General features: G+C 42.2%; 2 protein-coding genes and 1 long non-coding RNA gene across 7 annotated transcripts in view; all 3 read right to left on the bottom strand.

The window, feature by feature from the left end:
- Positions 1–617: 617 nt before the first annotated feature.
- On the bottom strand, positions 618–14745 carry mysm1 (Myb-like, SWIRM and MPN domains 1). The gene is made up of 20 exons (XM_047373715.1): positions 14661–14745; positions 14442–14514; positions 14297–14367; positions 8858–8929; positions 8704–8785; positions 7475–7573; positions 6843–7365; positions 6543–6768; positions 6336–6466; positions 6144–6247; positions 5991–6068; positions 5817–5899; positions 5681–5735; positions 3785–3835; positions 3562–3636; positions 3304–3492; positions 2047–2179; positions 1769–1874; positions 1625–1682; positions 618–1555 (listed from the first exon to the last, which is right to left on the bottom strand). The coding sequence occupies exons 1-20, from the start codon at positions 14714–14716 to the stop codon at positions 1262–1264; spliced, it is 2559 nt and encodes an 852-aa protein (XP_047229671.1). The 5' UTR covers positions 14717–14745; the 3' UTR covers positions 618–1261.
- Positions 10283–14276, bottom strand: LOC124873225. Its single transcript, XR_007039470.1, has 3 exons — positions 13886–14276; positions 13691–13768; positions 10283–10306 (listed from the first exon to the last, which is right to left on the bottom strand). It is a non-coding gene; the product is annotated as an uncharacterized LOC124873225 (long non-coding RNA).
- Positions 14746–16477: 1732 nt separating the features above from the next.
- Positions 16478–24743, bottom strand: part of suco (SUN domain containing ossification factor) — a 51806-nt gene continuing 43540 nt past the window's right edge. For 3 of the 5 annotated variants that reach the window (XM_047374513.1, XM_047374516.1, XM_047374517.1), the window contains 6 exons: positions 24614–24701; positions 24376–24480; positions 23060–23214; positions 22693–22784; positions 21087–21142; positions 16478–19224 (listed from right to left, as the gene is read on the bottom strand). In XM_047374513.1, the coding sequence (XP_047230469.1) occupies positions 18673–19224; positions 21087–21142; positions 22693–22784; positions 23060–23214; positions 24376–24480; positions 24614–24701 (1048 nt within the window). In that variant the 3' untranslated portion in view covers positions 16478–18672. The remainder of the gene's footprint in view (positions 19225–21086; positions 21143–22692; positions 22785–23059; positions 23215–24375; positions 24481–24613; positions 24702–24743) is intronic. The other 2 variants (XM_047374515.1, XM_047374518.1) reach the window with 2 other exon arrangements.

The raw sequence follows: 24743 nt of genomic DNA, 5'->3' as shown, positions 1-24743 counted from the left end.
TCAGGAAACGTTTTCCTCCACCAGTATCACGTAGTGACCTGGCCACTATCCTGCAAGAAGAATGGCTTAAAATCCCTCTGACCACTGTGCAGGACTTGTATATGTCATTCCCAAGACGAATTGATGCTGTATTGGCTGCAAAAGGAGGCCCTACACCATACTAATAAATTATTGTGGTCTAAAACCAGGTGTTTCAGTTTCATTGTCCAACCCCTGTACATGTCCATGCAAACAGCATGGGGGTGAAAAGTAATACCATCAGGTAGCAGACAAACTATTTACAATACTGTTGCATTCACAAACAGTTACAGACAGAAAAAATAAGTACTACTTGTTGATCTACTTACAAAAACATTACACTGTGCAGAAAATGTGACCCCAGTTCAGACATAAGCAGCAAAAATGACTAAATTAGCATTAAATAATGAGTCTGGTAACATCTGTTGATGTGGGAGCCAAAGCAGTTGAGAAGACTGCCTTGAGTCGGCTCCACTTCTTTCCCTGAAGGAGCAGAAAAAGCTTTAGGTAGTTCTGAAGTCAAATCCCTGTGGAGGTATATCAGAAAAATACTGCCAAAAGATATACAAATAAATATATAAATACAGTTAAACAACAAATACAAAAATAGTTTTATTTTAGTAATACTGAACTGATCGAAGGATCTCTCTCACACACAGTCTCAAACATGAACTTGATTTCTCATTACTGTAAGGACTCTTGGGTGATATCAAAGCATGGTATTGATACTTATAAACAACTTAAATCTGAGTCTACCCCTAACAATCGTATCAATCTTTATTTAACTCCACAACCAATTCCTTCACTACAGTAAACAAAGACATTATATACAAGAGATCTCTTTTAACTGAATGATTAAAACTACAATCCTACCAGATTTTTTATAATATAAAACTGTAAGTAAACAATAACATACACTGAACAAAAATATAAACGCAACACTTTTGTTATAGCTCCCATTTTTAATGAGTGGAACCCAGGGGTCTAAGACTTTTTTTTGTTTGTTTGTACACAAAAGGCATAATTCTTTGAAATATTTTTCACAAATCTGTCTAAATCTGTTAGTGAGCACTTCTTTGTTGAGATTATCCATTTGTCAATTTTGTGTACACATAAAGTCTCAAATCTTTGGGTTTAGCTCATGAAAAACAGGTGCAACAACAAAAATGCTGCGTTTTGTTCAGTTTATGTACTTCAAATGTTATACCCTGCTAAATAATATGGTCAAAAAAGTTATTTTTTTTCACAGTAAGTAGTCGTGCTCAGTTAACACGGCGCCTAAATGCAAAATTGAGCGGCTGTTTGTTTCAGCACCCTCTCCTCCTCTGTGGAACTTCTCTTGACTGACCGGCTGTTCAAAAGCGATGTCGTCTGATTGCACAGGCTTTGAGATGTTTAAAGGTTCTCCTTCTTCCTGATATGAGGGTTTCTGCTTAGAGATAAAGTCTGACAAGAACAGGGACTGGATCTCAGAGAGGAACTCCTCTCCCTCTCCATCTGGCAGGGGTTCCAAATGTCTTGCCAAAGACGCCATCATCTAGAGAAAAAGTTACAGCCATGAGCTACTGAAAGTGTCCCACCAAAATAACCAAGGAGTCAAATTTACCTTTTCCAAACAGGTGAGATTAGAGTCTCTCCGAAACAATCGGTCCATCTGTACACTCCTGCCCAACCAGACGAAACAAACGTTTTACAGATACCCCAGAATAATCCATAATCTGCAGGAATTTTAGTCCTGATTGTCACTGACCCGTGTGTCTGAGCATACTTCTGGATGATCCACTGAGCCCTCCTCATGGTCTGTTCCCAATCAGGAGAATCTTGTGATGACAGAAAGTTGAACCTGTAAGGCAGCTCTGTGGAGGAACAGAGAGAAAGGAAAATCTCAGCTCAAAGATAAAAACCATTTCACTGTGCACAAAATTCCACGAACCTTCACTGTCAGCTTGATTGTTATACCTCTTGATCTGAACAGTTGTGATATTTTGAGTTATGTCTTAACTGTGTGTAAGAGTGTGTTTCACATACTGTTGTGGCTTGAGGGCTCCTGGCCTTCTTTCACCAGCAAGCAGGTGATTTGAGAGTGTGGTGAAGGGTTAGCGGGGTCATATGGGCTCACTATCATCCCTAAGAAGGGGGCTCCACCACGGGAAAAATAACTCTAGGTGAATCAGAGAGCAGAGAATCAGATAACATGTCCACATGTACAGTACCTTGCAAAAGTATTCAACCTTTCATATATTATCCAACAAATGGGAATTTTCTGCAATGGCGCAAACTATTGCACATTTGAGAAGTGTAATTGAAAGGAAAAATAGCTTCCAAATGTTCACAAATAAAAATCTGAAAAGTGTGACCTCCATTCATGTATGCATTAATCCTCCGTTTTGCCAATAAATAAACTCTAGGGCAACCCTTTGCATTCAGAAGTCATGCATCTGCTTCAACTGTGTGGTGCCTTAGAGGTTTGTCAGAGAAAAAAAAAGTATAATTTAGATTGGGGAGTAAGGTGGGGGTCATACAGTCAACATGTGGTGCTTTGGTCAGACGAAACCAAAATTATGTTTTTTGCAAACTCTGTGTGTCAGAAAATTAATCCTTGAACATCACTCTGCTCATACTATTGTTACTGTTAACACATGGTGGAGGCATCATAAAACTGTGGGGATGCTTTGCTTAAACACAGAGAAGCTAGCTGGTCAGAGGTGATGGGAAGACATGTGAAGCTAAATACAGGGCAATCCAGGAAAATTATATCTGAAGCTCCAAAAGACTCAAGACTGGGGCAGGGGTATTCCTTCCAGCAAGACTATGAACATAAATATACAATTAAGCTATGATTAAATTGCTTAGACAAAAGCATAGTCATGTGGTAAAACAGGCCCAGTCAAATTCAAAACCTTTATCCAATAGAGAATCTTTGGCAAGACTTGCTACTCACAGACTGCCTCCATCCAATCAGACTCAGCTTGAGCCTTTTTACCAAAAAAATAAATAAATTTTAAAAAAATGGTAAAAACCACAGCTGGTAGAGACACACAACAAAATACTTGCAGTACTAATTGTAGGTGTATCTACAAAATATTGACTCAGGGAGGCTGAATGCAAATAAATGTCACACTTCCCAGACGTTTCTTTGTAAAAATAGGTTGTTTGTGTTCGCTATTCCATAAATTAGAAAACGTTTGTCATTGTAACGTAACAAAATATTGTACAAGTGTTAGAAATGTTTTGGTGTGGTATTGAAGAGAAATCTGCACAAGTTCTTTTATTGTTTCGTTTTACCTGGAACTGGTCCTGTGTGTCGATATCCCGCACTGACGGGTTTGGGTGAAAGGAGGGGTGTGAGTGGTACCAGCCCACAACGCTAAAGCCCAGTGACGACAGCACATCACAGGCTTGAGTCTGTGACACCGGATCCATCTCGCACTGCAAGCCTGTGCTCACACTGTTGCATGGTTCTGCTGCACAGATCTGCACACAAAACTGTTTGTCAGCTTTCGGAATAATTAAGAATATAGATAAACCCAGATTGCCTCCTACCTTGAGTACTTTCTCCTCCTGGTCGAACATTCCACCCAACAGACCAATGACTTCCCCTCTCGAGACGTGGGCATGCTGAACATAGGATTGAAAAACATGTAATGACTTTATATAGTTAGAAAAAAATAAATAAATAAAATAAAATTGCTGGGATGTCTTATTGAATGATACACTGAAAGCAAAATAAGAAACCATTTTGGATGAGGCTGTGTTTATAATGTACCATGTCCATGATGAGAAGAGTTTCGGCACATACAATGACCTGGAATGGCTCCTGTGGAAAACCACAAGTACGATTTTCAAAAGGTTTAATAACGATACTCAGCAAATATTACCACAAACCACAGTGAAATCCCAATGCCACATAAAAAAGGTTGGATGAATGCATGTTAGTGGAACACAGCTACCAATATGTAGGACTTTCCACGGTTGTGCAAACACTTTCAGAAAAACATAATGAAGACAACCTCAAGAAGACTGAAGTGAGACAAACATTAGAGCAAAATATGGTTTCAAATAATAAATGGAATAGTTATTGTCACAAAAACAAGACATTCATTCCTAAGACAAGTGATTCCAATAAGACTTGTCTCATACTGCATGTAAAAGGCAACATCTGTGTTAAATCTGCTGTTTTAATGTTTCTCATCTTCCCTGTTACCCCTGGGTAATCTAAAACGTTTGTTTCTATGTTGGTCAAAGCATAATTGAAGAACAATCCATAAAACATCAAATCCTGTTACCCCTATGAAGTATGTGTGTCACTTATGATGAGCTCCCTTCTGTATAGGGCATGTGTATCGGGACGAAGGGTGTAAAATATAAAGTTGGCTACTGTGGCATTTTATCCCTTTTCCTCCTTAATGAATGCCTGACCATCTGAAAATGAAAGTGGCATGCTCTATGCAAAATGTATGGGTGGTAAATTAATTATTGAAAAAAATCAGAAAGTAGAACAGATTAACCTCCTGTTGGAGCAGCTTCGAGAACTTAGCATGAGATTATGATGCTGGAACGTTTCAATGAAAGGCTAGGCATGTGAAAACGGTGCACTGAGCAGAACTGTTTCAGGAGTTCTGAAAGAGAGATCTCCTTGGATCTTTGCTATATTGGCCCAATAAAGTGTGTGACATCATTTTGGCAAGTGCAGCTCAGCACCATATTAGGCCTTAAACTTGTTTTAATTTGATGCTCTGGATCCAGAACTACTGATGGCCTACTGTTGGAGCAACGGCAAGCATTTGGTATGCTGAGGTCAGTGATGTTTCATTAGAGCAGACCAAGTGTCTGCATAGCGTAGCATGACACCAAGTAACCTAATTTTGGGTCAGTTTGATGGAAAATTTCAGAAGCACTTGCATGAATTTAGGGCCAGTGGCACATAAATGTAGTATATACACTACCAGTCAAACGTTTTAGAACGCCTTTCTCATTTGATGGTTATCTTTATGTTTATGACTATTTACATTGTACATTGATTCTCATTGAAAGCATCAAAACAGTGAATGAACACACATGGGATTATGTAGCAAACTAAAATATAAGTAGATGCCCCTTTACTGTGATGACTGAAATATTAACCTCTGGGTGTCTCTCAATGAATCTCTGGTAAGTTCTTTCAAGACTCTTTGGAAAACCATTTCTTGTGAACCCCTCATGAAGATCATGGAGAGAATGCCAAGGGTACAAAGCAGTAATAAAAGCAAAGGGGGGCTATTTTGAAGAATCTAAAATATAAAACTTTTTAGAGTTATTTCACACTTTTTGTTAACTGCATAATTCCATGCTAGTTCATTCATTGTTTTGTTACCTTTGGTGAGAATTTACAATGTAAATAGTCATGAAAACAAAGAGACCCATTAAGACAGAAAGTGTTTCTAAAACTTCTGACCAGTAGTCTATATGGAGTTGCTAAGATGCAATGCTCATGCAGGGCAATGTTTTTTTAAATGTACAAAAATGCCATGGCAGGCCCGGTTTAGATGGAAATCATATTAAAAATGGTGCAGTATCAATGATGGACTGTTAATTACTTAAGGCAGTGTATCTTCATTTGCCTTTGTAACGCAAGATAGATATGCAATAGTATGATTAAACAATGGAACAAATGCTTACTGACCTGTACATCCTTCTCAAAAGATCTGCAAGGAATCAGCTGGAATGGATCAAAAGACCTATTGGACAGAGATTGATTATATGCTTAATCGTCTTCAACGTACAAATTAATACTCGATTCCTGAATCCATCATGCTCACCCTCTGTATCTGGATATCTTGCAGGGTTTAGGCTGCTTCCTCATCTCCTCTCTCCGCTGAGCCAGCTCCTCCGCACTAAGATGCTGAAAAACATGTCACCCTCACAGATTCAGTAGAAATAAAAATACCGATACACTTGCTGAAGTATACAGGCGAGTTAGACAGTGTCCATACCTCATAAGTCTGTCCTTCCAAATCCTTAGCATCACACCAGTTTCCCCAAAAGTCTCGCACACGCCTCTTCCTGGTCCGCTGCAACCAATCAGATGTTAGCTCGAGTCTACCAAGCCCAAGTTTTGCAGACAGTCACAATATTCAGGAACCTACCATGCTCTGCAATCTCTGAGCTAGCTGATAAGCCTCAAGCACATCTTTGCCCTCCTTCGGCTTGGTCCGGTCCACAACCTTTGGACGGTTATACACCGCTTGCTCTGAAAGAAAAAAAGCATAAGCCTAGATGCTAAAACAACAAAGATAAAAGCTGCAGAAGTAACTGTAGCTCAAAGATTGCAAGTTTACCACAGTTGAAGTTGATGGCTCCAATGAGCTCCAGGTATGTGTGTATCCTCCCAATGCAGTTCACATCTCCACAGTTCTTCAGACCAGGACGGACCGACGTCTTGTTCAGGTATTTGGGCTTGCTCTTCAGCCTAATGATACACAAAATAGCTCTCAGTTCTACCCTACAGCTGAGCTGAAGTCAGGGTAAAAAGGGTTTGTTGTTACCATTGATCCAGGATATAGTTTCTAATCTTCAGATATCTTTCGGGGGTTTTTGATGGTCGACCCTCAAAGAACTCAGGGATGGCTTGTTTCTCATCCTCTGTGATCGTCACTGTGTCCATCTCAATTTCCTGCTCAGGGGCCTTGAGCTCCTCCACTTCCTCGTCTTCATCCTCCTGCTCCTCCTGGTCTTTGTCTGGTCCATGGATGCCAATGTTTTCAGCAGAATCTGCCAACAAAACACAATAACTAACTGACAGGTGCAGGACTCTAAGATACAAACAAACTCCTGATCTGGATTACCTGTGAAGTCAAGACATGCTTCTGTGAGCTGACCAGTATGTGCTGAGGTGTCACACTGGGAGCTCTGGTAATTGTTGCAATTAGTCGTCACCTTTGAGTCTGTCTGAGCTTCTATCTCAGGATGTTCTGTCTTTAAAACATTCTCATCTGATGTAGTTTTTCCAACTTCCTCTGGGGAAAAAAAGATAAAAGCGGATAGAGGACTCTGCCCAGAAGGAGATTTCTGGCAGGGTTGTTCTGTCGTTTCATTGATGCTCTCTAACAGAGTCAGATCTTTTTGCTCTTCTGTGGGCCGTTCTGTTGGGGTCTCAGTCTCTGTCTCAGCCTCTGGTTGCCCCGTTGGCCCACTGAATTCAGTTATGATGTCCCCCCCTTCATCCTCACTCAGGTCGTCAGTGATGTCTACATCTTCGTCATCAGAAAGCCTCTCTATGCGGACAGTATTGATCATAGTCTGCAGAGGAGGCTGCAGATCCTGCTCTGGACCTGTAGAGGGAGCTGCAGCTCCAGGGTCAGATTTAGCCTTTAGTTTGAATAAACAGGAAAGGCAGTAAGACTCCATTACAAACAGAAATGTGCTTGAAAATGTTGCTATCGGTGTGGACCAGTGGGCCACAGTCGGGTGGTCTCACCTTGTGTTTAAAGTACTGCCTGGCATAACTCTTGACCTGTAGAACACTTCGACTGTCCACCAGCTTGGCGATTTTTGTCCACCTTCGACCATACTGAGCCTCAAAAAGTAGAAAGAAAAAAAAAAAACTTTGTTCCAAAAAGGCACATACTACTGAAAATTAGGGATAGGCATTTAATGTTATCGTGAAACATATCTCATCGTGGCAAGAATTTTGATTTATCGTAACAACAATACGGTCCAATTAATGGTGACAGTATTGTTAATTCTGTTTCATGACGGCATCAATAAATATAAAAAAAATTCTAAAACATGATTGAATACAGTTATCGCGTCCAGGTTATTGATTAAAAAAAAATCACACTCTGTAACTGGTGTCCTGCAGCCTTTTTCAGAATGAGTGTTCACTGTGGGTATTTGTATAGTGTTGCTTTTACACACAACATGTGCCCCGATGGTTAAAGTATGGTTTTATCAAACTATAAGAGATTCTCCCTCTTGGTTTGAGAGATTTTGGACAAAATCAGATTTTTCCTTTGTAAGAAAAAGCTTGTCTCACAACCTTACTCCAGACATAGTCCAGACATATGGAAAATGATCAATTTCTGTCACATGTAAAGCAAAACCAGTCCTAACTGCATATTCCTCCAACCAATCTAGTGATCTTTTTACCTCTTGGCAACCTCTATGCTCAGTTTCTTTTTTGTTATTGCATTAGCCATTAAACGTCATGTTTTTGTAACATCCCTGTCGTCACATCATAATCATAATTAACATTGCTGGCTGTCTTCTCTTTGGCTTAGTATTATTTAAAATTCTGTGGATTTTCTTTGCACCCTTCCCCTTACAGATACATTTGTACAATGAGAACCAGATGATCTTCTGTAACCTCTCTGAGAACTATGGCTCAACTAAATCAAAAATGTCCTTCAACAAAATCTTCATTTAGAGTGCTTTTTTTATATTCAAATTTTATATATAATAGTTTTCCAGTTGAATACCACGGGATATATGTCACATTAAAGGTCTAAAAACATTTAGCAATTCAAGTGTAACATATATTTTTTTTATTTCTTTGCTTCATCTTTTTACATCGCAAAAACCTGTAATTTTAAAAGTGATATGAACACTTCCAGTTTAATTATGTACAAAGTACACTCGTGTCTTTTAAATAGAAAGTTGCGAAATTCTCTTCAAGCCGACATACACCATTAAAATTAAGAAGCTTACCAGTCCCTCCTCAAACAGCTCTTTCTCCTGTTTGGACCAGCGAGAGGAAGCAGCGGCCGACGTTGAGCTTTTAGTTGGAGATCTGAATATTGAAGAGAAAGATTTTCAACAAAAATAACAGGTGGGGGAGAACTTTAAAACTAAAGTGACTTACTTCTTTACTTTGGGCTTTTTACTGGGATCACTGGGTAAAATGTCAGGAATCCTCTCACCCGTCAAGTAATACCTTCAAGTGGAGTTAAGTACAATTGCTCGATGTTTAATGTTTTTTTTTGGGTTTTGTTGTTACAGCTGTTTTGGATCAGGGTGTACCCCACCTGTCGCCCGTAGACTGCTGGAGATATCCACCAGCTCCCCCGTGACCCACTATGGAATAGGCGGTATAGAAGATGAATGAATATTTTGGATCGATTTTCCTACCAGAATAGCAAAACCTTTACAGCTGCAGATTGTTATTTGATGTATTCTGGATCATACATTAAGCTGAATATTGTTGATTAAACATTTGCTAAAACAAAAATTAGAATAACACCCTGACAGAATTTGAAGCAATTTTTTCTTTCATCTATAAGCACCCATTTGTAAAGGTACATATACAGAAATGAGAAGAGGCCACCATAAGGTAGGCTAATATGCTTAATGAACGTTTAACTGATTAACTGATGGCTTAAATTTAGCCTGAGAACTTTTATACCTTCAGACGTTACCAAATTTCTGAGTCCAACTCTGTAAAAATTATTCTCAAGAACAAATATGTCTGTCCTGTGAAGACATCAGAGGTTTGTTCGATAACACTGGTAAACAAACAAGCACCAAGGGCCACATCAGACAGGACAGGAATAAAGTTGGGGAGAAATTTAAAGCCGACAGCCCAGGAAATGAGAGCATAAATAAAAGAACCAGCCAAGAGCCCCATGGTAACTCTGGAGGAGGTGCAGACATGTACCGCTCATCCAAGAGAATCTGCTAACAGGAAAACCATTAGCTGTGAAATCCACAAATCTGTCTGTTATCAGACAGATAAGATGGAAAGACGTAAGCCATAAGAAATGAAGCAAACAAGCGGAAGAATGTGCTTTGATCACAGGCTGGAATTGTTTAGATCTGAGCATCTATGTGTCAGAATGGTCCAGTTATAGTCCAGAAGTAGATATTATTAACAAATGCTATTCCTCCAGTCTGACTAAGCTTGAACTTTTGCTTGCAGCTGGTAGAGACATACCTCAGAAAGTAAGGTTTTCCTTTCACCTAACGAATGTGCACTTTTTTTTTTGGTCTGTTACATATGTTGGACCACTTGTTTGCTGAATATTGGACCATTTGCACATTGTTGGACGCCACTATGCGTTTCCAACGTCATCGGCCATTTTGTACCGCAGGATAGTCTGTCCCACAAAACCCAGCGGCCCCTGCGGCTAATAAGACGGGGGCGTCGCAGCCCTGAGGCCACCGTCAACTATATAACAGGATGAGACAACCCACCATTTGCTTTTCAGCTGGAGACCGGATCAGCAACTGAAGCGCATCACTTCTGGAGAAGAGTCCCAAGTGGATTTCATTTATTCTCCTTCGTTGGCCAACGAAAAATTCATGAACGAGGTTTCTGGAATGAGAAGGCCACAAATTTCACTTTGCCGATGGAAGACGTGAGTTTAACACGTAACCAAAACCACGGAGTTTCAAGGAGACGCAACTTTCCCTCCGTGCTCGGTTCTAGTCGACTGCTGACGGTCAGATCATATTTTTCCTTTTTGCCAAGGAGGAGAAAGGACAAAAATTGACCGCTCTTCCCAAAGTTAACTGTGGACACACATTAACTTGCAACTTTTTTGTTTCCTCTCTTCAACTCCGCTCAGAAGGAAGACAACGACAAGTAAAACCCATCCTTTATTTTTATTTATTTCTTAGAAAAAGTCTGGGCAGGGTAGAGGAGGTTTTAGTGCGATGAGATTCACCATTTAATCTAATATGTTCTGAATTATATGTGCATGTAACCTTTTTATTGAAACCTTGATGTGCCGTGTTGGATGTCTGGAAGCCGCTGAGCTACCCAGCTTTGTGTGTGTTTTGCGGGGTTGTTGAATACCTGAGAGCAAGCGCAGGTGCGCTGTGAGACTGGACTGTTATTATAACCATTCTTTGTCTTTAACTTTACTGCCTACTAGCTTGCCGCCAAAAGTTTTATTACCCTTTGTGTGCTCACCCTGCGCAGAGTTGGGGGAGGTTTTATGACCGAGTACTCTGTTCACCACCACATCCCTTTGTCATATTATCATTTTTGTCATAACTGCTGGTTTGATCCCATACACTGCCGTTTTGCTTTATTTTGTTTAGTTAGATATTTTAACCCTTTTTGTGTAGAACTTTGCATGTTTGAGTAGGTGAAGATTATTAAATCGGAAGAGTTGATTGTATCAGGGCTGTGATTTAATAAATATTCACATGGATAAAGAGAAGTGGTTTGTGTTTATTTTGTGCAAAAGTGATTCGTCAGTCAAAATAAGGTTAAACGTTCCACACGTTTCAGCAGAAACAGTCGATTAAACAGTGACATCTCTGGTAATAGTTATTAATTATTACTGAGTATTTAACGGTTGTAATTATCAGAGGCGTTGAGCCACAATTACAACACCAGAAGACATCTCTGGTCTTCGATTCATAAACGAGGATTTTGGTTAAGAAATTAATTTTGTCAAATTATGATTAATTAATATCAAGAATTATAAGTAACAATCGATAATCATAATTCCAACACATAACATTCCAATAAACGGAAGTTATGCTGTAACTATGGTTCTGTTTCATTCCTTCCTGACTGCCAGTGGCAGTAAACAAAGTGGATATGTCTCCTCGCAGGTCGAGATTAAATGTAAACAACGTCACGCACGTGACACGTAGCCCACCTGGGCATACGTCTATAAGTAGCACGTGGAAGGCTACATTCGGTCTCTGGGATCTTCTCGCAGGGAGAAGTTCCGAGTGACCAGTGTGACTGGCAGTCATCCAAGAATTCACAGAACCACAGTTACAGCGTAACTTCCGTTCTGTTTCATTCCTTCCTGACTGCCAGTGGCAGTAAACAAAGTGGATGACTTATGCCAGCAATGTCACGAGGAATGTAGAACCCACCCACCTCTCAGTCAGTAGAAGGGGCCAGAGGCAGGATTGCCGAGGCCAGTGCGGACTCATGTGCCACATTGAGGCGGTAGAAGCATGCCATCATGCACGGTGTTGCACATGACACCGCCGTGCAGATATCCCCCAGCAGCACGCCCCTCAGTGCCGCCCAGGACGTAGACACAATCCTGGTGGAATGGCACACAGCACCAGAAGGGGCAGCTGCCCCCACACACTCATAAGCCAGCGCAATAGCATCTATTGAGAGAGAGAGAGAGAGAGAGACGGACCTGCACTGCCACACTGCTCCCCATCAGAGAGGTGATGCGTCCGTAGTCACCACCTCCCGCCTTGCGGGGACCGTACCGAGGGGAACCCCAGGCTGCAGATATGCTTTGTCCCACCAGCGATGGAGGAGCACTGCGCAGCCGGGTGTAACCCACACCTTGACCTGCCGGTGCAACCTGGGGACCATGTGGAGGCCGTTGAACCACTTGTGCAAGGGCCGTAGATAAAGCAATGCCAGAGGAGTCAGAGCCGAGGCCGCCACCAGCATCCCAAACAGTCTCAGCCACAGTTTGACTGGGGGTGCCGCACCCGCTCGAAAAGACTGGAGCAGGGACTGAATCCTGTCCACCCTGTCCGAGGTCGGCTGAGCCAGCATGGCCACTGAATCCAAGGCCATGCCAATAAAGACCACCTGCTGGGCCGGGATGAGAGAACTCTTCTGATGGTTCACTGCTATCCACAGTGCTCTGACATGGGCCAGGACCTTTGACGTCGCCCGATCCGCCCCGCCGGAGGAGGGGGGCCGCAATTTGTGCAGGATCTGTGACAGGGGTCACCTTGACCCCCGATGGGGGTGGAGGCCAACGGCAGAACTGCAGCCTGTACCCTTGGAACATAGTTCTTAACACCCACGCATCCCTGCAGTGGGTTTTCCAAAAGGCCAGGTGCCGTTGTGAAAACCTCCCCACCGTCGACCTGCAGCCCTCAGGCCGCCCTCTGCCGCCTGCCGGAATCCGGCGAAAAAATGGATTTCCCATTGGCCGGGCCACGGGTGCATCGTCCAAGTCGACCTTGGCCAAGGCTGCCAAAATAATTGCCCGTAGCGGGCATGGTTACTCCCCTGGGCGAGAGCTAAATGAACTCCCGAGGGAATTACCTGAGCCATCGTTTCCTCCAATACTCGGGGGATCCCCCTCACGATCCCGAGGGTCCGGGAAGGGCTCCCACTGGTCCTCAAGGGGCTTAAACTCTGAATTGGAGGCCCTCACAGAGATTCCATCATCCTCCAGGTCCTCCCCGACTCCCAAGCTGCAGCTGCTTGGAAGGCAGGCGTAGATTCTGGGGCCTTGAGTAGAGCCTTGAGCTGCTCCACCTTGGTCCTCAAAGAGTCCACTTCCTGCCAAGATGGGCGCTCCAGCCGAGGGCTCTTCCTCCGTGGGCTGCGGCGTCCCTCCGCTGGCGCATCCCCCCGCCTCCCGAAACACGCTTGAGGCATCCCTGAGGGTGGCACCTCGGCCGCGAAGAGGAGATTCTCTACCTGACGTAGCCTGTTCTCTCTAACAGGCAATGGCAAAATGCTGCAGTTCATGCATGGGTCCGTCAGAGTCTCCCTGAAATGACCCATGCCCTGGCATTTTGGGCACAGATCATGTCCGTCCTCTACCTGAGGCGCACGCCAGCATCCCGATCACAGACGTGGGAAATGCAGGCAGGCACCAGGGAAACTGAGCCTTCAATAAAACTGAACGCGATCAGAGGCCTCTATTTAATTACACCGCTCTCCTATACAGAAACGAGCCAGGCAATCCGAGCGAGAACTGTGCAGCACAGAACGCAGTCAGAACATCCAGCTTCCACTCACCTGAAAACTGCAGCTGTCCGCTCCTCCCCACCCGGTCTCAACAGGGGAAAAGAAGCGCCAGCATCAAGCTTCCGGCTACTAGAATGAACACAGAAACAGAGACACGTCAACCACAGCCTTAGAGGGCTACAAAGAGCACTCCGATGAAAAAGTCCCCGGCAGGATGACGCCTTATCACACCAACAGTGTGCTTACCTCTCTTAGACCTGCAATACCCAATAAGCGCCGAAACACGGACTTATAGGAGCGACCAACCTGCGAAACACGCGACGGTCAACAGCGAGAAGATCAAAGAGACCGAACGTAGCCTTCCACGTGCTACTTATAGACAGCACGCCCAGGTGGGCTACGTGTCACGTGCGTGACTTTGTTTACATTTAATCTCGACCTGCGCGGAGCGCGAGGAGACATATCCACTTTGTTTACTGCCACTCGCAGTCAGGAAGGAATGAAACAGAAACCCATTGACGTTTGAGGTTGTAACGTTACAAAAGTTGAAAAACGTCCAAGATGTATGAAAGCTTTTGCAAAACACTAGAAGTTGCATCCCTCTGAAGCCTGTCAGCTGTGCAGTGATCCATTTGCAGGTTCGTGGTTAAAGGATACTGTTCCTCCAGCAGCATCCTCTCTATCACCTCTCTGTTTTCCGGGCTGATGGAGCTGTCCAGCTCCCAAGGCTGCAAACAAGACAGAGCACTGAGTCCCACAGTCACACCTGATAGACAAGCGGTGGGATTTCATCAGGTCCTACCAGGATCCAGGCGCTGTTTCTGCCCGCAGGCTTGATAAACTGCTCCTGGACTAGCCCTGCTGCGTCCACCTCTCTGCAACAAGACGGAAACCAGCTGTAACAGACAGGCTAACTTGCACCGAAACACTGAAAATAATCCTGTTAACCAGCGTTTAGGGAAACAGAACTCCCCCAAGACAGCAAAAACCGGACACAACAGCAAACAGAGCGACGTTTTACCCCAGATTGCTATCAAAATCGTCTCCCTCGATGTCAATATCCACTTCGTCCTCCATGTTGCAGGACAAACGTAAACAGAAAACGGGGAAGAAGTGTCCAGCTTTACTTACAGCGCCACCTTCAGGCTGGAAGATAACGTCTGAGAGGAACTGAGGCGTAAATTGTATTGACAAACGGCGAAAACAAGATTTGCAGATTAGAAGAGTAAAGAAAACAACATCCAATTAAAAAAGCATAACACAAAGATAAAATAAAATAGATACATAAACAAATAACTGCCTTCAGTCGGTTTTCTCTGCTTCCAAGAAGTCAGACTTTCTGCCTGTCTCATTTTTAAAATAAAGTCATCACTGGACTTGGCTTCTCATTTTCTGTCCAGTGCTCATAGCTGACATTGACTGCATGTTGTGCAGCTTGTGGATGTATTTTCCTCTTGATCGCCCTGATTGGTGATTAGCAAAAGAAATACTGATGCACTTATTTGAGTTTAATAAAAATAACACACAGGTTAGGGACATAGGAGGGATAATGTTGTAGTTTGTTTCCTGCTGAAAAAAAAAAAAAAAACTACTAAAGGTGCATTCTTGGTGAATTATAATATAATCAAAAGGTTCAGTAATTCAAGTGAAACTCATATAGACACATTGCACACAAAGATGTAGTTCAAGTATTTATTTCTGCTAATCTTCATGATTATGGCTAACAGCTAATAAATACTACAAATTCAGTTTCTCAGATAATTAGACTGTATAAGACAAAAACTTATTTTTAATAAAGGACGTTTGGGCTCTTGAAAAGTTATTCCAGGTACTGTATGGTACACACTCCATACATGATACATCAATGCAGCTTTACATGGAGATGTTCCGGAAGCCCAGGTTTCTTTATTGGTGGCCTTCATTTCATCTGCATTGATGTCACATCTTCCTCTTGACAATACTTCATACAGAATCCCCAAATCATCAGTGACTGTGGAAACTTCACACTGAGCCTCAATTAGCTTGGATTCTGTCTTTCCACTCGTTCTCTGGGACCTTCATTTCCAAATAAAAAGCAAAAATGAATTACCACTGTTCATAACCATAATCATTGAAAGGAACAATAAAAACTTGAAATAGCTCTCTCTCTCCATGTAATATATCAAAAGGAGTTTGTTTTTTACTTAAACTTCTTGATAATAATTGATAAAATAATCAGCAGGTAAATAATTAAGGGTCATACCTGTCAGAAACCAGAACTGGCAAATTGCCTGAAAAAGCCTGTACTTTGTGTTTTATACCACCAAGGCAAATGGTTAATATCAAAGGATCAATGCATAAACATGTCAGGGGAAGACAGATTTCCTAAATGTATAAATACCAGACTTTTAAAAGTTCATGTAAAACAGCCCATAGGTCTGAAGATTTCTTTTTTTTTTTCCTGTTTGGCAACCATTAAATAAACCTAAATTCTATGTCTCCTGCACCTTTGTATATATGTATATTTAAGGACATAAAGATATATGCATAAATATATCTTATAAGGCATTAAACAAACAAAAACAAAAACAGAGAGCAAAGCAAAGTGTACCGGAGTCAAATTTCTGATTCTGAAAAGATTGTGCCCCCCAACAAAACCGACTCTGCTCATAAAATGTTTAATTTTACCATTTTGAGTAACTGCAGTTACACAGAATAGCAAATGTGCAGAAATAGCATATAAGAAAAACACTTATTAGATAGCATTTTTTCACTAAATCTAAAGCCAGACACTTCCCTTAAAACCACTAACCCACTCAATAGAATCTGCAGGCGAATGAATAAAATCCAAACACTAAATGAAAGACAACAAAAAAGGTTTTATTTAGAAAGAATTCACAGTTTCTAATGGCACTACAGTTTGTGGTAGTAACTCATTCCTGCTCAAAAATACTGTGCAGCTTTTTGGAGTACTCATAGAGAAAGAGGGGAGGGGGACGACAGAAAAAAAACAGCACTTGACAAAGTAGAAAAACAAACAAAAAAAGGCATGAGGAGTCATACAAAGTGCACGTGCATCTCTAGAAATTCTCTAGAAGTGCTTCCTCCTCTTCTGTTATGGATTGAAGCAGGTTCTAAGTAGTCTTTTTCATGACAAACACACACCCATGAAACTAACAACAATCTCCCATGCATACAGGTAAACATGTCATCCACATTAAAGGGTGGAAAATAAAATAAAGGATTTGCTTAGCTTGCGAAACATTTGTAATCACATTAATAGTGTTGCAAATCAGATTAATCTTTGTTGCGTTCCCTTTAATTCAATTCATTTCCTCTTTACAAAACATCAGGATCTTTTCAAGGTGGGGCACACAATGAGTGGATAGAAGACAAGTGGAGTGTAATGTGAGAGCGAGGACACAAACATTTTAGTGACAGAATACCTAAAACTAAAAGACATTAATGCAAGCAGGCAGGGTTTCTCCACAATGACTAGTAGAAGTGCAGCAAGGGTCAGAGGTGAGGGAAATCATGTGGAGCCTGATCAAGCAGCAGAAATGACACGACACCAACCACGTGGAGCCAATCAGAAACCCTATTAACACCAAGGAAAACTTCACCTGTTAAAAACAAACACCCTGAACTCTGCAGGGTATTTAGGTTATGCTGCATGCAGCGCTATGGAGAATTTAAACAGCATTGTGTGGTATCAGTTGTGATAACATACAGGGAGACTTAAAAGCAGGGACAGTAATGAAGACTCAGCTGAGCACTTTCACCTCCTTTTAACTGAACAGCAGCTCTGCCGACAGAAGCAGCAGTCTTCTGATCCATCGATAGTTGATATTTAAGAGGCTAACAAAAAGGTTTTTCACATATTATAACAAGGAAAAAAGGAATATGTATTTGAGCCATCCATCATGCCTAACATTTCTGTGTAACAAACTCACATAAACCACAGTGACCCAGTAGAACTGGAAAACTGACAAACCAGTGCCTCAATTAGAAAAATCTATAGACTTTTTTAAATAAATAAATAGATAAATAAACCGGTGGGCCAGATTGTTCTGCAGGATCCCGGTAGTTGTGTGAGTGAAAAGAGTGTAGACATTGGACTCAGCTTCCCCAGCACGTTCTTACAAGTCACAAAAACAGGTTGAGGGACAGGAAACAACCATGGCTCAGACTGGCTTAAAACATTTAAACAGATCCCAGAATGCCTCTAGCTTGTTCACATCATATATAGAATCCAATATGAAGTGTCAACATACAGTTTGTGTGCTTGATGTTTCTGGGCCCAGCCCAACTACGTAAAGCAGGGGAATGATTCATTATGAGCTTGTAGGATGCACAGACTGCTGCTTCTCTAACTGTAATCTGAGGTCAAATTAAATAAGAAGCTAAAAAGGACAAAGAACTTTAAGTTATTTTCTTCATTCAGCTCCGTGGTTGGTTTCAAACTGTAACAGAGATGCATCAGACAGGTTCACAGTAAGATTTTGAACACTCTGGTCCCATTCAAACAAGATAGATGAGAACAACATAAAAGATAACAGAAGGAAAAAATGGATGAGATAAAGTTGTGTGCTCCACGTTTCCCTTACAATGACACTTGTTATCAAACACCAGCAGTCTAATACTTATTGAAGGAGCATAGAATTGAGGTCAGCACCTTTCTCACTGTGCTCAGAACAGGGGAAAAAATTAACTGATGCTTCGCTATCTGGAGACAATGTGCTTTTTCAATAAAACAAGTCCTGTTGTACCGAATGTGTGCTGATGTGTCGCTCTCCACCACAGTGTCTCTCTTTGCACACCAGCAGCTCGTCCAGCTTTAAAGTTTTTAACAATTAAAAGGTCTTCAACATATAGAAAGGCACATAACCGTGAACAGGTCTTTGACAAGAGTGGATACGGTCTGGATGAGCTAATGCTGCTAAACTCTTTTTCACTTCAACTGTGCGCCTGGAGGTTCATGGGAAATGTGGTTCTTTGGGATACAGTCATTTTTATAGTGAACAGGGTGTTGTGTAAATGTGAAGTGTAGCATTTCAGACATGTCCAGTGACGGCTGTCGCCCTGATGGTCCCAACACTCATGTCTTTGTTTCCCTTCATGAGCTGCTGCAGGCTGGGCAAAGAGTCGACGCCTCCCCCTGGCACAAGAGGAAACTGCAGCTCTGACTGTCGAGACCTCTGCCGCTTCATGGAGCGCTTTTCCTGACGGGACATGGTGGAAGATTGGGTGAGGGGGGCGTAAACGCCGTGGCCGTTGCACATGCTGGCGGAGGGGCAGACGGGAGAAGGGGGGGAAAGGCGGTTAGTGTATGATTCCTCAGACTGAGTGGAGGAGCTGCAGCTGCTGGTTTCAGAGGGGAACTCCTTCGACGTTAGAGTGGGCAAAGACGCCACCTGGTCTGTAGATGGAAGAGGATGCCACACGGGGGGAGGAGGGAGAGGAGGAGGAGGGGGTGGGGGAGGCATTGCAGGGAGGCTCGAATGGAAACCGTTGCATTTTAGATCCCCGTTTGTGAGGGGCAGAGAGGGGTCAAATGGCTTCAAGGTCTCAACTTTGTCCAAAGATTTTGTTTTGCCACGTTTTTTCTGCAGAACAAACAACACAGGAGAAGAAGAGGAGAACCTTACTTTAAAACTCAGAGGAAGATACATTTACAGGTGCATTTCAAGAAATTAAAAAAACTAAGTTAAAAGTTATTTTAGTAATTTCAGTCAAACTCATATAGATTAATTATAAACAAAGTGATGTATTTCAAGTGTTTATTTCTCTCAGGTTTGATGGTAATGGCTTACAGCTAATGAAAAACCAACATTCAGCCTTTGGAGGATTATGAAGCAAAGTCCGTTCAAGAGTTTGGGGGAGATTCACAAGGTGGGGACTGTAGCTAAGGAGAAAAGGGACTGGACTGTTGCTCAGTGTCCAAAATAGTTTAGCGGAAAGAAAAACTAGGTCCCACTGTCTGGATGAAGAGTGGATGGGAACAAAATCTAAGTTATTTAAAGTCCAGTGTGAAGTTTCCAAAGTTAGTGGTGATTTTGGATGCCACGTCATCTGCTAGTGTTGGTCCACTGGGTTTTATGAAGTCCAACATCAACACAGCCATCTACCAGGAAATTCTAGAGATCTTCTTGGTTCCGCCTGCTGACAAGCTTTCCAACACTGCCAAAGGTACCAAATGATGGTTCAGTGATCATGGTGTTACTGTGTTTGATTGGCCAACAACCTGGCCAGACCAGATCCCCAAAGAGAGTCTATGGAGTATTGTCTAGATGAAGATCAGACACCAGACTCAACATTGTAGAGGAGCTAAAGGCCACCTAGGCTTTCTGAACACCTGAGCAGGGCCACAGTCTGATTTCCTCCATGCCATGCTGCATTGATGCAGTAATTCATGTGTAGAACGAGTCCTGGCCAAGCACTGAGTGCATAGACTGTACATGGACATACTTTCTAACACAATTCTTTATTTAAAAACCCTTTTATGCAGGCCTAAATCAATTTTCTAAAACTGATTTTTGAGTTTTTATCAGCTGTAAGGCATTATCAGAAGACAATCTAGTGATGATAACGCAAACATGGAACTACTCTTCATCCTGTGCCACCTCAACCATCCAGGGACGTACGCCAGGATCCTGTTTGTAAAATTTAGCTCAACCTTCAACACAGTCAACCCAGACATCCTCCACCAGAAGCTCACTGAGCTCACAGTGCCGGTCTGTGAGTCCCAGTCTCGCTCAGTGGATCACCAGTTTCCTGACTGACTGGCAGCAGCAGGTCAATCTTTCTATTTCTTATCAATTATAATTTTTATATTTAAATGTTTGTACACCGAGATCAAAAAGGAACCAAAGTCAAGTTCCTTGTTTGTGTGAATAAACCTGGCCAATAAAGCTGATTCTGAGATGAACAGAAATAAAATCTTGAAATGTGTCACTCTGCGTTAGGATTTCACAGCTGAATTGCTGAAATACATCAATATTCTGGTAATGCTCTAAAGGACTGAGATGCACCTGTAACAATACAATGTTACATAGACATCTTTAGAGCTACACACTGATGGCACACAAACTGGTCAGAGCATGGTGGAAAGGTTTGTTAGGAAATAATGGAGCATATGATGTGGAAAAAAAGTTACTACTTATAAAAATCATCTTACAGTATTTACAAGTCACTCTGGAGGTGTGCTGTGAAATCTCTTTATCCAACTGCCTGTTGGGTGTGGGAGATGCTTTAGATGTGTAGTAGCAAAAACCAGTCTCAGTAAAGAGCAGGTGTTAATGGGCTGAAACTCTAGACATCAGCATATTTCCCTCAACTTGTGAAATAGGAAATCTGACCAGGAAGTGATTCCCTGCTTTATGTAACAGATGCACTGTACACAGCGACTGACACTAGAGAACACACAGCACTTAGGTAAGGCGGCCATCACAGCCAGCAGACACTGTACCTTTTTCTCTGGAGAAAACCTTAGAGGTTCTACAATGAACAAGTCATCTGGACCTACTGGGGAGGGGAGAGAGGGGCCAGGTTAATGATGGAATGGCAAACAGGAATACATACACGTAACAAGCATGAAATGACCTTGCAAGTAGTTTTTATTTGTAACAAAATTGTTAAAAATCCTCCTTCTGATCCCAGATTACAGTTGTAAGAAACCAGTAAGCAAAAACAATTAGTAAAAAAAAATTACAATCCAACATTAAACTGACATCATAGGACATACAGCCCCAGTTCAGTACTCGTCGCTACTTGCAAACGTCTAGCATGAGCCAGTGAAGCATTGTGCTCTATTATTACACTCCTGAAGCCTGCATGTGGGCACGAGCAGGCAATGACAGCCGCTCTGCCTCAAGGGCGAGATCTACACACGCACACACAGCTCAGTGGTAAGGACCAGCAGGGGGCGATGTACAATACCTTGCAAAACCATTCATATCCATTGAAATTTCTCACATTCCACTTTGCCATCTTACAACCACCAACTTCAATGTGTTTTACTAGTGCTGAACAACTGGAAGGAAAATGATACATGGTTTTCAAAGTGTTTTAAAACAAATAATCTGAAAAGTGCGGCATGCATTTGTATTCAGCCCTCAAGAAACTGAATTTTTCTTTACTCTTCTTTGCAAAACAGATCAAGCTCAGTCCAATTAGCTGGACTGCATCTGTATGCATCATGTTTTAAGTCCTGCCCCAGATTGTGAACTAGATATACTTCTAAATTTTGACAAGAGTCTTCTAATAAAGAATTTTACTTTAATCTAAATCTTTTTATTGTGGCTATGGCTGTATGTTTAGGCTCCTTTTCCTGTTGGAGGGTGAACCTCCACCCCAGTCTCAAGTCTTTCGCAGCTTCTAATATATTTTTTACCCAGGACTGCTCTGTATTTAATATGTTTTCATCAGCTGACCTAATTTCCCTGTCCCTGCTGAATTTAGCATTCCCACAGCATGATGCTGCCACCACCATGTTTCGTGGTGCGAAGACTCTGACTCGCAGCACTTTTCGTGTTGTCCAAAAAGTGCAATTTTGTCCTCTGACCAGAACATTTTCCACTACATGTTTGCAGCTTGCCACAAGCTATACCGGGGACCACTGACTTCACGAATTCCTGTAGGTGTATTACATAAAATCCCAAAACATTGCTGTTTGTGGTTGCAATATGAAAACCTTCAACAGGGGTATGAACATTTTTGCATGGCAATGCAGGTACTCCAAGTTAAAGGCTTCCATGTTTTCTTGCCTCCACCAGCCTCTCAGTGTGGCTGTGTGTTGCCTTTTGGCTCCAGCTTGCATGAGTAAACAGCAAAGATTTACGAAGTGAGAGATGGAGAAAATGAACAGAGTTTTGGAAATGCCTGGGCGTTGCAGTGCAGCGTTTTAAAGCAGCTGGCCTGAAATAGTTGCGACAAGTCTTTGCAATGTGCTGACTGTGGTATCAAGTATAATCACTGCTTAGGTTTCAGTGGCAGAGGCTAAAAGAGTGGCAGAGCATGGATTTAAAAGGTAAGTTGAAGGAGAGACATGGGTCTACTGTGATGAGGGTTCTCACCTTCTGTAGAGGAAAGCTGAAATGACTTGGAGCGAACGAGCGGGGACGTCACCCTACGTTTTAGGCTCATGTCATCATAAGAAGAGAAACATCTGATGAAGGAAAAACATGTATGACATTTATTAGGGGTTGTTAACCTTGTCATCACGCTCACTTCAGTTAGTGGTATGACAGGATTGATGGCATTTAACAAAACCTTCAAATGGAAGGAGTCCAGCATGTTCCAGGAATCACATAAAGATGTGTTTGTTACATAACTACATATCCGAGACGATTTAAGTAATTCAAGGAGCTTCAAATGAGACGCTTGTAGAAACTAAGCGTTACATTCACTGGAAGAGTGTCACACTAAGAGGGTGAGGCAAACCTCTTGGGGCTGGGGTAGTGGTTGCTCTTGGGAAGGGGAGTGAAGTTGGCTTTAGGGCTAGGAGACGAGCTGCAGCAGCACTGTAGACACAGCAGGACGCCCAGCAACAGGCACAGGACCAGAGAGAGCACCAGGTAGCTCTGACGGTCAGATACCTGTAGAGGAAAAGTTCAGTTAAATGCTGGTACAGGAGAAAGAAAAGTACCTTTAAATAGAAGACTAAATTAAACAGTTCAAAACACACAGAAAAATAATTGTAGGTTTTTGTGGTAGGGACTGTACAAGATGTGGCATTTTCTGGGTGTGGTGTAGAAATTTAATAGAAATTATTATGTAGGATATAGCGTCTGCCTGACACTTGGCTCTTCTCAGTTCATTTCGCATACAATGGTTCATCAAGAACATCTGTATTTAATCCACCTGGGCACAGTGTGTCCACTTTGTGAAGCCAAACAAGCAAAAAAATATTTCTTGTTTAAAACTGGAACTGCTAGTGTTACATGCATCCCACCCACTTATGCTGCATGGGTTTGAAACCTCCTCTGCAGCTGAGCGTAGGCTGCAGTAAAGCCAGTACTAGTTCACTCTTAACATTTTCAAATGTGTTCAACTGAGATAAACAAAAGTATCACAATAGGTCTTGAGATCTTTGCTTCTGAAGGCCTTTGAGTTCACATAAACAGTGTTTCCCCTTCCAAACCATCCTCCACCTTTACCTTTCAAAAAGCTCCACTATCCCCCTCTGAGGCCACGACAAAACTGCTGAGGTTAATCCTGGTTAACTGGGAGAACGGTGTCAGAATACACAGAACATCTTAGTTTGTTGCATGTGGGTCTGCAGAGCAGTCAGGGTGCCCATGCTGGCTGTCTAAGCAGGATAGCATCCTACTACAAACCAAAAATGGTTCTGTAATAATTTCTGGAGCACAGCCACAAGTTTGAGGTGTTGACCTGGTCTCCAAATTCCCCAGAACTCAATCCAATCTGACAGACCTGCTCGACAGACAAGTTCAATCCATGGAGGCCTCACCTCGCAATTTTCAGGACTTAAAGAATCTGTTAACTTCCTGGTACCAGATACCACAGCACACCTTTAGATCTAGTGAAGTTCATGCCTCCAGTCCTGTTTTGGCAGCAAAAAGTCACACCTGCACATTTTTAGGTGATCATGTTTTTCCTTATCTGTGTAGTTTGCCAAAAAAAAAAAAAAGGTGCACCGTATCTTTCCACATTAGGTTGCCTATCCCTTACCTTCAGTGTGTTGGTTTTGACTTGTTTTAAATGCAGTTAAAAAGATTAAGAACAGCAGATGTTACCTCTCGTTGCAGCTGGCTCACTGTAGCTGTAAGATTGAGCATCAGTTTGGTAACATCCTCCAGCTGGCTCTGCAGAACCTGGATAGAGTCAGTCTGTTTCTGGTCCTGTATTCATTGACAAAATGACAAAAAAAGCAACAAGTGTGGTTCAGTTGTCAGGCAACACTACAGTAAATACACGCATTTACTGTTAATGGGTGAATTTGTTTCAAAATGTTTGGGTTGAACGTCATGAGACCTGCTCCTGAGCGATGCGGGAGGTATTTTGCAGCTTTATGATGGTCTTGTTAAAGCCTTTCTGCATCTCCTCCATCTGTTTACGGTACCTGAAGAGGACAGATGCAAAGATGAAAATGTTTCATTAAGTT

This window comes from Girardinichthys multiradiatus, chromosome 9 (genome assembly GCF_021462225.1).
Source record: "Girardinichthys multiradiatus isolate DD_20200921_A chromosome 9, DD_fGirMul_XY1, whole genome shotgun sequence".
NCBI classification, from domain to species: Eukaryota; Metazoa; Chordata; class Actinopteri; order Cyprinodontiformes; family Goodeidae; genus Girardinichthys; species Girardinichthys multiradiatus.
This window is presented reverse-complemented; position numbering and strand designations above follow the sequence as displayed.

Bases quoted from the DNA above. Each gene is read 5' to 3' on its own strand.
- mysm1 (XM_047373715.1), bottom strand. From the start codon at position 14,716: ATGGAGGACGAAGTGGATATTGACATCGAGGGAGACGATTTTGATAGC. The intron at 14,368-14,441 runs GTAGGACCTGAT...TCTTGTTTGCAG, and splicing joins GAAACAGCGCCTGGATCCTG to CCTTGGGAGCTGGACAGCTC. The intron at 5,736-5,816 runs GTGAGCATGATG...TCTGTCCAATAG, and splicing joins AAGATATCCAGATACAGAGG to GTCTTTTGATCCATTCCAGC.